The sequence below is a fragment of the Ambystoma mexicanum genome, chromosome 9 (genome assembly GCF_040938575.1).
Source record: "Ambystoma mexicanum isolate Mex_15411 chromosome 9, UKY_AmexF1_1, whole genome shotgun sequence".
NCBI classification, from domain to species: Eukaryota; Metazoa; Chordata; class Amphibia; order Caudata; family Ambystomatidae; genus Ambystoma; species Ambystoma mexicanum.
The window spans coordinates 678,204,390-678,218,014 of record NC_090931.1 but is presented as its reverse complement, the minus strand read 5'-3'; the positions used below and the strand labels follow the sequence as shown (position 1 = coordinate 678,218,014).

General features: G+C 41.3%; 1 protein-coding gene across 1 annotated transcript in view; it reads left to right on the top strand.

Annotated features, from left to right (window-relative positions):
- LOC138488505 (alpha-aspartyl dipeptidase-like) overlaps positions 1–13,625 on the top strand; it is a 169,393-nt gene that overhangs the window by 111,553 nt on the left and 44,215 nt on the right. The window contains exons 4-5 of the mRNA XM_069615529.1: positions 9,713–9,792; positions 10,034–10,207. Coding sequence (XP_069471630.1) covers positions 9,713–9,792; positions 10,034–10,207 — 254 coding nt within the window. The remainder of the gene's footprint in view (positions 1–9,712; positions 9,793–10,033; positions 10,208–13,625) is intronic.

The window sequence follows — 13,625 nt, the reverse complement described above, 5'->3', positions numbered from 1 at the left end:
TATTCATCAGAATACACATAAATATAATAGATAATTCAAAATAAAGCAAGGCACATACCCCAAATAGATCCAAATGGATGTTGTACATGTAAGAGAAAAATAAATATGAAAAATATGTCAACATACATTATATCGCTAACCATTCATAGTTGTTTTTCCTCTTTGTATTTTGTGTCCTGTACCTGCTAATTGTGAGTTGTCCTCTCCTGTGAATGCGTTCGTAGAACGTCTCCAGTGTTCCTGTTAATTGCCAGAGGGGAATATATATTACTATTATTCTAGCTATATCCAATTGAGAAGCTATTTCAACCTGAAAAGTTAAATGGGCTCTTACCTGCACTCGTATGATTCGCGCGCGGGACCGATCGCGCTCCCTGTGAGAGCGAAAGTGAACTGCGCGCGGCCAAAAAATGCTTTTAAGGGTAGTCATGGGAACCTGGGCGGGGCGTCGAGCAGCAGCAAAGTTGCTGTCGCACGTACGCCTCGGGACCCACCGCCCTACGGGAGCGCAGGGGGGCGGGACTGTTGCCATGACCCCAAGGTGTGTGTATGCTCTGTGTTACTGATGATGGAATTAACTCGAGTGAAAGAGAGGTGTGGATAAAGCCTAGGCAATTAGTGGAAACTATACACGTGACTTCGTTCTATATCTGTGTATATGTTCTATGAATGTCAACCAATGTAGGTGTCAAAATAAGGATAGATACTGGTTGTGTGGAGTGGATCATGCGATCCATACCCATTCATACACTCCTAAATATTTTAAACTGTTGCATGATGTGCAATTAATACATGTAAGTGCAAAAACACCAGAAAACAACACCAAGTTCAATCACACGTTTTCAATGTGTCCCCAGTTGTATCTGGATCTAAGTCCATTGCGCTTCTTCATCCACGAAGAATTCAAAGGCTTATTCTTGAACCAACCGTGAATCTGGCTTTTTTAGAGAAAACACATATAATTGATCTCTTCATTGATTCCCTTCGGTGTAAGGGAACTTAGTCTGTCTATCCAAAACGTTTCTCGTTGATCAATTCTTTTTTGTAGATCCTCGTATCTTTCTCTTCTTTGGACTCTTTCCAGGACTACAAATTTAATCTGTGCCAGATTGTGTTGTTTACTCTGCCAGTGTCTTGCTACTGCAGAGCTTGCAGTCTTGTTCCTGATACAAGATCTGTGTTCGTTCCACCTGATCTTTGCTGTGCGCTGTGTTTGTCCGACGTAGTATAAACCACAAGGGCATTTAATTCCATATATGATTCCTGCCGTGTCACATGTGGCATAGCATTTCAATTTGATTTTTTCTCCAGTATATGGATGATTTATGGTTTGTCCTTTCATGATATATCCACAGTTGCTGCAGTTGAGGCATGGAAATGTACCTATGCGGTCCGTGCTTCTCTTCTTTTGTGGGGGTCTCGTGTGGACTAATCTGTCTTTCAAATTAGAACTTCTCTGGTAGGCAAATGTGGGGGTTTCTTTAAATAGGTGTTCTACCCTTTTATCACATGTAACAGTGTTCCAATTTTTCTTTATGATTGACTTAATCCGATTGCTTTGGCGTGAATATTTCGATACAAACACCAGTGGGGGAGAGATATCCTGTTTGTTGATTTTGGGTTTGAGTAATTCTTCTCTATCTTGTGTAGCCGTGCGTATTTCTGCTGATGTAACTTCCTCTGTTGAATAACCGCGGGCTAGAAATTTCTTGCCCATTTCTCTCACAGCTCTTTCGTATTCACTTTGGTTACTCACAATCCTTTTCACTCGAAGCAACTGACTGTAAGGTAAATTCTTGATCAGACTGGGTTGATGAAAACTGAGTCTATGTAGCAGACTGTTCCTATCTGTGCTTTTCCGATAGATAGTGGTTTGATATCCAGTTTCTGTGACATTAATCTCAACGTCCAGAAAATGAATAGATTTACGTGAATATTCGTATGTGAACTGTATACGTGGGTCTATGTTGTTGATGTATCCAAAAAATTCTAGTAGGTGTGATTCTGTGCTCTTCCAGATGCCGAAAATATCATCTATGTACCGGATCCAGGTGATAAGTTCTTGATTCCATACGTTGTTTGTCAGAACATGTTCTGTTTCGAATTTGTGCATGAAGGAGTTTGCATATGAAGGGGCCATGGTTGCCCCCATGGCCGTGCCTGCAACCTGTAAGTAAAATTTATCTTTAAATTGGAAGTATGAATTGTTACTAATGAATTCCAACAATCCCATAATGAACTCTTTTTGTGCAGGTATTTCTCCTTCCCTCAGGAGCATCCACTCCACCGCTTCTCTGCCCAAGTCATGGGGAATCGATGTATATAAGCTTTTTACGTCTACTGTGAAGCAAATGTTGTCGTTGTTGAATGGAACACTTCTTAGGTGTTGTAGGAAATGAGTAGAATCTTTGATGTAGGTACTTGTCTTTTGAATCAAAGGTTGCAAGAAATAGTCAATGTATTTTCCGAGTGGTTCGAGGATGCTGTTGATTCCGGCTACTATAGGTCTTCCCGGAGGTTTCTGTGTATCTTTATGTATCTTCGGAAGAGTATAGAAATGAGGAACTTTTGGATATGTATTCGTCAGAAATTTCTTTGTATTATGATTTATCCATTCTAATTCTTCTGCTCTTTCCAAAAGTTTGTCCAGGTTACCCCGAATCTCCTCTGTAGGATCTGCGTCTAGTGATGCATAGGTGTTGATGTCCCCAAGCTGTCTAAAGCATTCTTCTTCATAATCGCTTGTATTGAGTAGAACTAAGCCTCCTCCTTTATCTGCAGATCGTATTGTTATCCTGTCATCTCCATACAAGTTCTTAATGAGTTCCAACTCATGAGGTTTCATGTTCTGATTTCTCGGATGCCTGAATTTGATCTTTTCAAGGTCTCTTGTGACCTGTTTCTGGAAGATATCCACCGAGGGGACTGTTATTGGTGGGATGAAATTGCTCTTTCCTCTGAATTCTTTGAAGTCTGAATCTTCTGTATTTCTAGGATTCTCTTCCTCTAGTTCACTGAAAAAAACTTTCAATTTCATTTTACGAACCAGTTTGTATAGTTCAATCTTAGAATCAAATAGGGTGCTGTCGTATGTAGGAACAAAACTGAGTCCCTTTTGTAATGTTTTAATTTCAGACAGGGTTAGATTTCTAGAGGACAAATTAATCACTATGTTCTCTTCTGTTGTTGTCTCGTATTCGGTTTTGTCTTTTGCCTTCCTTTTCCCCCTTCTTGTTCTCTTCTTCCTAATCCTAAAAAAGGCTCTCTTTCTCTGTTCGGTGTTTCAGTTGGGTCTGCTGTACTTGATGCTCCTGGTGTAGCTTCTTCTTCTTGATTCTGTATTTCTCTCTCAGTGTCCGTTCCAGAACTAGAAGTCTCGCTTGTGAAGTTTTGTTTTGGTTTCCTTATTGGAGGGCCATATTTTTCCATCCATGTATAAACTTCATCTTTGAGATAATCGTAAGTATCCCGTTTGAATTTTCGGATTTTTTTGGTTTCTAATTCCGTCTTGTACCCAGATAATTTCTTGTTGATGTCTACCAAGATGGAATCTACTTCTTCTCTATTTAATGTTGCCACTAAAGACTTCTCAATTTCTAAGATCTCCTCTCCCAGATCTTTAAGGTCTTTGGCCAGTTCTTGTATGGTTAATAAAATCAAATCCAACGAACATTTATTCAGTATAGCCTCCCACTTCTTTACGAAAGCTTTACTTTCTTTGCATAAGGTGGGCCTCAATTGTAGACGTAGACCTCTTGGTATTCTTTGACTTTTATGATATCTCCCCAGTGTTATCGCATGTAGTTTACGATTGATCTCTTTTCTTATTAGATATTCTAGCTGTTTAATTTGACTGGTTGGATCCTGTTTCTTATTGCTTGTGCCACTAAATCCACTGTCGGTGATGAGACCTAAGATTTCGTTCGCCTCTTCGGCTGTGAAGCCTAGCGTGTCCGCTCTATTTGTCGTTAAGCCTTCAATGTCCGCAAATGACATTATTCTTGATGATTATGGTACTGTAGAGGATTTCTAAAATAAATTCTTTAAAGAGATGTGTGCCTCCACCTTGGATATGCCTAGGCCAAGTTACAGAAATACAATGTGAAGGTGGGCACCACAGAAGTTAGGTCCTTTAATATAGATAAAGTTCATTTAGGAAAATTGTGTAATATTTTAACCTGGAGCTGCCAGTCTATGATAGATCCTGTGGCATCCGGATCACACTAAACGAATTCCAAGAAAAAGTAAGGTAAAAATACCGTACTTAAGACTGGTGCTCTCAGTTGACCTTAAATAAGGTTGCTCAATCATATATAGCTCTTGCGTAAAATAATTCAAATGTCAGACAAAATATATTTCCAAATGGTACAAAGTTTTTCCAAGAGAAATGTTTAATTCACATTTCCTGGTTTTATATCTTTCTTGATTAGTTCAGATATTGCGAGGCAACTCAAAATCGATAGGTCAATTATTAACAATAGTACATATGCCAATGCATTTCTTGCAACCTTTGATTCAAAAGACAAGTACCTACATCAAAGATTCTACTCATTTCCTACAACACCTAAGAAGTGTTCCATTCAACAACGACAACATTTGCTTCACAGTAGACGTAAAAAGCTTATATACATCGATTCCCCATGACTTGGGCAGAGAAGCGGTGGAGTGGATGCTCCTGAGGGAAGGAGAAATACCTGCACAAAAAGAGTTCATTATGGGATTGTTGGAATTCATTAGTAACAATTCATACTTCCAATTTAAAGATAAATTTTACTTACAGGTTGCAGGCACGGCCATGGGGGCAACCATGGCCCCTTCATATGCAAACTCCTTCATGCACAAATTCGAAACAGAACATGTTCTGACAAACAACGTATGGAATCAAGAACTTATCACCTGGATCCGGTACATAGATGATATTTTCGGCATCTGGAAGAGCACAGAATCACACCTACTAGAATTTTTTGGATACATCAACAACATAGACCCACGTATACAGTTCACATACGAATATTCACGTAAATCTATTCATTTTCTGGACGTTGAGATTAATGTCACAGAAACTGGATATCAAACCACTATCTATCGGAAAAGCACAGATAGGAACAGTCTGCTACATAGACTCAGTTTTCATCAACCCAGTCTGATCAAGAATTTACCTTACAGTCAGTTGCTTCGAGTGAAAAGGATTGTGAGTAACCAAAGTGAATACGAAAGAGCTGTGAGAGAAATGGGCAAGAAATTTCTAGCCCGCGGTTATTCAACAGAGGAAGTTACATCAGCAGAAATACGCACGGCTACACAAGATAGAGAAGAATTACTCAAACCCAAAATCAACAAACAGGATATCTCTCCCCCACTGGTGTTTGTATCGAAATATTCACGCCAAAGCAATCGGATTAAGTCAATCATAAAGAAAAATTGGAACACTGTTACATGTGATAAAAGGGTAGAACACCTATTTAAAGAAACCCCCACATTTGCCTACCAGAGAAGTTCTAATTTGAAAGACAGATTAGTCCACACGAGACCCCCACAAAAGAAGAGAAGCACGGACCGCATAGGTACATTTCCATGCCTCAACTGCAGCAACTGTGGATATATCATGAAAGGACAAACCATAAATCATCCATATACTGGAGAAAAAATCAAATTGAAATGCTATGCCACATGTGACACGGCAGGAATCATATATGGAATTAAATGCCCTTGTGGTTTATACTACGTCGGACAAACACAGCGCACAGCAAAGATCAGGTGGAACGAACACAGATCTTGTATCAGGAACAAGACTGCAAGCTCTGCAGTAGCAAGACACTGGCAGAGTAAACAACACAATCTGGCACAGATTAAATTTGTAGTCCTGGAAAGAGTCCAAAGAAGAGAAAGATACGAGGATCTACAAAAAAGAATTGATCAACGAGAAACGTTTTGGATAGACAGACTAAGTTCCCTTACACCGAAGGGAATCAATGAAGAGATCAATTATATGTGTTTTCTCTAAAAAAGCCAGATTCACGGTTGGTTCAAGAATAAGTCTTTGAATTCTTCGTGGATGAAGAAGCGCAATGGACTTAGATCCAGATACAACTGGGGACACATTGAAAACGTGTGATTGAACTTGGTGTTGTTTTCTGGTGTTTTTGCACTTACATGTATTAATTGCACATCATGCAACAGTTTAAAATATTTAGGAGTGTATGAATGGGTATGGATCGCATGATCCACTCCACACAACCAGTATCTATCCTTATTTTGACACCTACATTGGTTGACATTCATAGAACATATACACAGATATAGAACGAAGTCACGTGTATAGTTTCCACTAATTGCCTAGGCTTTATCCACACCTCTCTTTCACTCGAGTTAATTCCATCATCAGTAACACAGAGCATACACACACCTTGGGGTCATGGCAACAGTCCCGCCCCCCTGCGCTCCCGTAGGGCGGTGGGTCCCGAGGCGTACGTGCGACAGCAACTTTGCTGCTGCTCGACGCCCCGCCCAGGTTCCCATGACTACCCTTAAAAGCATTTTTTGGCCGCGCGCAGTTCACTTTCGCTCTCACAGGGAGCGCGATCGGTCCCGCGCGCGAATCATACGAGTGCAGGTAAGAGCCCATTTAACTTTTCAGGTTGAAATAGCTTCTCAATTGGATATAGCTAGAATAATAGTAATATATATTCCCCTCTGGCAATTAACAGGAACACTGGAGACGTTCTACGAACGCATTCACAGGAGAGGACAACTCACAATTAGCAGGTACAGGACACAAAATACAAAGAGGAAAAACAACTATGAATGGTTAGCGATATAATGTATGTTGACATATTTTTCATATTTATTTTTCTCTTACATGTACAACATCCATTTGGATCTATTTGGGGTATGTGCCTTGCTTTATTTTGAATTATCTATTATATTTATGTGTATTCTGATGAATAATTGATGTTAACACGGTGCAGATTCTACACTCACTTCAGTACAGCCCTGAAGATGGTCTCAGACCGAAATGCATTGGCATATGTACTATTGTTAATAATTGACCTATCGATTTTGAGTTGCCTCGCAATATCTGAACTAATCAAGAAAGATATAAAACCAGGAAATGTGAATTAAACATTTCTCTTGGAAAAACTTTGTACCATTTGGAAATATATTTTGTCTGACATTTGAATTATTTTACGCAAGAGCTATATATGATTGAGCAACCTTATTTAAGGTCAACTGAGAGCACCAGTCTTAAGTACGGTATTTTTACCTTACTTTTTCTTGGAATTTGTACCCTGAGCGCCCCCTGGTCACCTGCGATGCTATGTGTATGCCCCATGGTCGCCTGCGATGCTGTGTGCGTCCGCACCTTGCGCATTGTTTGACTTTCACATTTGTGTGCTGCTGCTGCCCTGCTACATGGGGTAGGAATCATGTATTTGCCCACTGACTTGACTTTGCATCTGTGTGCTGCTGCCGTCCTTCAACATGGGGTAGGCACCATGTATTTGCCACTGAATTGACTTTGCATCTGTGTGCTGCTGCTGCCCTGCAACATGGGGTAGGCACCATGTATTTGCCCACTGAATTGACTTTACATCTGTGTGCTACTGCCGCCCGGTACCATGGGGTCAGGCCCAATGGATGTGATCACTATGTACTTCTCTTTTGCACTTGGCGTATTGGCGTATGATGTATTACCTTTTGCACGTTCCACAATGTAATTCACCTCTTACACTTCCTTTTCTGTAACCTGAAGCCCTTACTGTAACTGTATTCTTAAGTTTAAGCACCTAGATACCTCTGTGTTTTGAGCACTATATAAGTGTCAAAAAAATTCAAATAAATAAACCTCTGCATTTCTCCAATTTCTCTTGTCCATAGGCAGTTAAGGCTACACATTGGCGCAGTGAAAGGTTATTTGGCAACAATTTATTTGTTTAAGAGGAAAGAAGATAGGTCCTATTTTGCCATCCCTACTGTCCTACAGTTTTGGAAGGTATTGGTGAACATGTTTCCACCGAAATAGTTTGTAGTCCCATCCTCAAATCTAACTTTGGTCCTCACGTTTCTTATGGGCTGTCACTTTGATCTGCTTCATTCTTGTTCATTAAGTCTCTTGACATGCAAAACAATTTCTCTGGTGGTAATAACATTGAGTAGGAGAATGAGTGAGTTACAGGGATTGCAAGTAAAATCACCTTATCTGATTTTCTCTACAGATTAGGGTAGCTCAAGGGTGCAATCATTGTATTTACCCAAGGTGGTGTCTGAGTTTTACCTTAGCCAGATGATAACCATGCCAGTCTTTTACCTACGTCCTCATCCTTTGAAAGAAGAGGAAAGATGCCAACGACTTGACCCTCAGAGGGCCATAAGCACCTATGTGGCTAGATCTAAAGGTTGCAGGAAGTACAACCAACTTTTTGTAGCATTTGCTGGAGCCAGGCAGGGCTCTGTGATCTCCAAACTGACTTTATGGTGATGACTCATTCTCTGCATCTTGGAGTACTACAAGCTGGCAGCAAAAGACCTTAGGGCCCACTCTTCTAGGAGTTTGCAGCCACCTTGAACATAAAAAGGCAAGTACTGATCCTGGACACCGGTCAGGCTGCTATTTGAGGATTCCTCCAGACTTTCTCAAATCATTACTGCCTTGACTGAAGGGCCTCATAAGGCGCTCACTTCTGAGGAGCAGTGCTATCGAATATCTTAGTTTGAAAGGGTTTGTCTTTGCTCCCTCCCCTCCTCTAGGTTCACCATACTGCTATGAGAGGGCATCCAAGGTGAAGAATCTGTGGAAGGACGCAATCCATTAGAATAAAATTATTTACCCATGGTAATAGTCTTTCAAATGGCTTCTCCTCCATAGATTCCTCATCTCCCTCCTGACCTGCCCCACACAGAGAGAACCACCTGTAGCTTCAGGAGAAGGAGCATTATCTTTCAGGTTTTTGATTGCTGTTCCCTCAGCTCCTGAGCTCAAGGGTGAGGATGCGTGAAAGTTTGAAACTAAGCACATGCGGCATGGTGTGCCCTTTATATAATCTGGACTTCTTTCATCGCCAAAGAGGAGACTGTCGAGGAGAATGGATGCCTAGACACACCCAGCACCCTTCAGGTGAAAATATTTCCAGTAACAGCTGTTGCTGCCTACTATATATTCAAGATGAGGAATCTGTGGGAGGAAATCTGTCCATTAGAAATCAAGAATGATCAAGTTCCGAAACCAAGATTGGTTTTATAGTGAAAAGGCAACGTTTCCAAACGGAGCGTGCTTGGCAGCTTGTTCATGATGTTTGTGCAGAAGGTCCGGAGCAGGGAAGCACATCTCCTGGAGCTACTTTGCTATCTTTAATGGGAGCAAAAGGCGACTGTAACAACAGCAGCAGTATAAGCTAGTGAACTAATGGTATCTTGCCTGAAGTAGCCTGCAGTATGCTTCTCCTTAAAATGGGATGACTTGAGTAGCTGTCTCTTTTGTTGGGGTTGGTAAAAATGAAAAAATAAATTGACCATTAAAATGTATGTAATAGAGATTGCTTGTCACTGAGCACAATTACCCAGCTTAACTGGCTTTTCCAGTGAACTAATTGGTATGAACAGGTTTGATTTCCTATATTAACATGATATGTAAGTTGAATGTTCTTTAACATTGACGTAGAAGCTGTCAAGGGTAAGAATTCAATTGTTTTGTCTCTTTTTATGTGTTCTGTAGGTGGTGGCAATACTTTCCGTCTCTTAAAAGCTCTGTACGACAATGGTCTGATCACAGAGATCAGAAAGAGAGTCTTGGAGGTAAGCTATCAAATACATGGCCCTTAGATTACATCTGAATTACAGATATTGGACACGATTTAAAGCTCCTGCATTTAGTCAAATGGATCTACTTGAGGGAATCGTAGCAACATTTACATTGACAGTGTAATTCAGATCTCAGGTTTCAGCAGGATCAGACCCCGTTTTTGTAAATGCACATTAATCGATACTGAAGCCATGGTCCCGCAGCAAGTCACTTCCGGCATTGTGTCTCCTTCAGGATGGAATTCCATACATTGGGTCTAGCGCAGGAACAAATGTGGCAACCATCAGTATCAATACAACCAATGACATGCCAATCGTCTTCCCGCCTTCCCTAATGGCTCTGGAACTTGTCCCGTTCAACATAAACCCCCACTTCTTGGATCCAGATGGGAGCAGCAAGCATATGGGGGTAAGTGTGAGATTCTTACACGTTGTTCATGTCTGTCAAAAGCATTAAGAGGAAATATGTTTTAAAAGGGTTGATTTCAGGTGTGTTGCTTCCGTACGTGTTGCTTGTCAGTGAGAGCCCCGCACCACTGGCAAATTGGTTAAATTCACCATGACTTTGGCACATGATAGACAAATGCCCCAGAGTTTTCTGTTTACAGTTTAAGACTATTGCAACCCCATGGACATGCTTAATACCCCATCAGCCCCTGGCAATTTGCTCTTGTGTAAAGTTGAGGGTAGATGTTCTGCAACACCCCAATCTTAAGCATCATTTGACACCTATGATCCAATCATTATACTCTTCCAGCAGCCACGTTCACTGCCCCTCATTTTACACCTCTTGCAATTCCACCTCTGGTTCATATACCTACATACTGCACTGCCACAGCTCCCAAATACCCATCCCATCATCCCCAACCAGGTCCTACTTCACATCTCAGTCCACCATGTACACTTACAAGCATAGTCCCTCCTGTTTTGCCCCGTGGGCCTCCTCCAGGGTCAGCATTTCCCTGTGGCGGTAGTCTTGGTGAATTCTCACCCCTATGCCCCATTTTTCCTTATATTGCTCAGTTTCTCATTCTGCTCCTGTGCTCCCATCCTTTCAATCAAAGGACCTTTTTGCAGTGTCAGCACCTCCAATCCCTCCATCCTGTGACATCAAACCCTCTTGTAAAGATGTCTTCTTTTGGCCCAATCGTTTCAAACCAGGGCAGCAGTGCAATCAATTACACTATCAATAATGTAGCCACACCGAAAACAATGATTACATTATTTAAAAAGAAATTGCCAATCTCATACTTTTGCCAATTGGTTTAATATATTAAAACAGTCCTGAAAACCAAATGATAATGCTCACTTCAATGAAACTTTACAATCACCCTCACATATGTCCCTGGACAGAAGAAAGTAAAGTCAAGTTCACATCTGTGCTCCATTCAAACAAACTAAGAAGCATGACCAGTTCTTTCCTCAAAAAAGCTTTATTTTCTGTCGGATCACACAGTCAACCAAGGGATGGTAAGGTGGCCGAGGGGTTCTCACTATCCTCGCCTTCCATAAACAGTTGCCTCTCGAAACATTAACCATAGTCACCTAGAAAATAATCAAAGAGAGGAGCGTTTCATATAATATTGCTGGCAAAGTATAAAAGTGCACACCTTCTTAAACCTACAGGTTGTATTTAAATATTTCCTGAGGAGCACAATCATACCAAGTGATTTCTCATCCTTAGCCGACTTTCATGTGGTCCTATCGGTAAGTGTCTGACCTCTTGGCCCTACTGACCTGGGGTTGGATCCAAGCGTTGCCACCATTTAAAGCAGTCTGAACATATTAAACCAACAGAAGATTGAAGGGTACAATTGATGTTTCCAGATCTGAGATGCAGGGAGACATTATTTGCCAGATCCTGGAACATCCAGCCCAATGTCAGTATGTACAACCAGACCCCTTCCCACACAAACCAAGCTGTCAGAGATGTAAATAAAATTGCGATCAGGGCAGCAACCAAAGTACTGAAGATGCAAAATCCACTGTGAAACACAATGACCAGCTAGATATATGGTTTGGAGGGGACTGTAAAAATCAGCCACCAAAACGTAGAAACTTGTTTAACCTAAAATACAAGGACACCAGTGAAACTTGAACTGTGTTTGAAATACCTCAGCAGGCTCAGTCAAAATAAATTAGACAGTGAGGTAGTAGAAAAAACCCAGAATACACGACAATCAAACTCGCTCTGAGAGATGCAGCAATGAACCAGTTTTTCTGGCATTTACAGGGCACATCGATAAAAAATGGGAAACCTTCTAGAACTATTAAGAGCAGACCGATATGAGCAGACCAGTTTAGAAACATACATAGACATCCCCACTGAAAACACCACAGAAGGCCACTCAAATGTCCCAACAAGATTGAATCTCCAGAAGGAAGGAACAAGTTACTTAACTGTAACTCCTGTTCGCCAGCATGGGTCTTACATGTATTCATATGCTCATGAATATTCCATATCGTCAGGCTGGCAATCCATGGTGATGTTAAAGCAGTTTATTTTAAAGCGCACGTGCTCTGCACGCGCACCTTAGCCGGGAAAACTACATTTCCCAGCGGTATTGAAGTTCTTGAACCACAAGACGGTCTGTGCCAGTATAAAAGGGCTGGTATCTTCCCTTGCCTCATAGATTGATTGTTGTACTTCATTTGAGACTTTTTCTTTTACCAGAACTTCATTTTAAGGTAGCATTTTAAGCCATTTTAAGCCAGAATCGAATTTTAGGTTGCATTTTAAGGTTTTATCCCAGTGCTGCTTTTGAATTCTGTCAAATTGTTTTTATTACTATCTGCAGGCTTTATATAATTATCCTGCTGTGCTAAAGAGCTTTTTAAGGCTAAAGTAATTGCATATATCTGGTGGCGGCTTGAATCAGAGCCAGAGTTCTGCACACGGACCTTAGCCGGGAAAACTGCATTTCCCAGCGGTATTGTCGTTCTTTGAACACAAATCTGCAATCCTGGCGAACACGTGCCGGCGCGAACGAGACAAGCCGGTCCGGTCTGTGGCAGTCTGTTGCACTCCGGTGCCATCAGTGCTACTCTGACCGTTCCTAAGTAAGTAAACATGAGCGCTGCATCTGTTTACGCAATGATTGAGAAAGTTAAAACTGACTCTAAGCTAAGATCCCTGCATTTGGCAAATAAGGTAACTGAGGCTTGCTCCCGTCTGAGTAAAGCAGGTGACCTCCTTTCAAATAGAGATAGCCTAATGTTAAGGAGAATTCTCTGTTTAGGCTGAATTTCCTAACCTAGTGAGTCCCCCAGCAGCTTTGCTGGATTTTTGGGGTTTATTTTTTTCTCCTGCCAAGAGTGAGACTCTTTTACCCTCACTCTTGGGCATGATTTGAGTGTGTTTCTTTGACTCTATATGTGTTTAATGGGCTATAGGGTCTTTTACTCCATAGGGCTTCATGTGTTTTTGTGATGTGTTACACAGCACCCTCAGTGCAGTAACACCGGGGTGTCATAGTGACCCCCCAATATAGACTCCATACCCTGGGACTGACTACTGTCTCCCAGGGCATGTAAAGTCACCATTGACTAGTCTCAAATTCTGAACAGGACCAGTACAAACCATCATATTGTGGACGTACTGGCCGGGGCAATTCGATTGCCCCGGGGTCTGTTAGTCGAGGGGGCACGTCTCCGTCCCCCCTGATCGAGTTTTGGCTGGTGGCAGTGGATACTACTTTTTATATTCGACCGTGAATATATCTCTATGGGATTTCCCATTGTTCGAGGCTACCAACTTTAATTATTTAATTCCAATAGCTTTGAACATACCGCCGGTTTATTTATTTAGTATTCATTCTCTGGTTGGT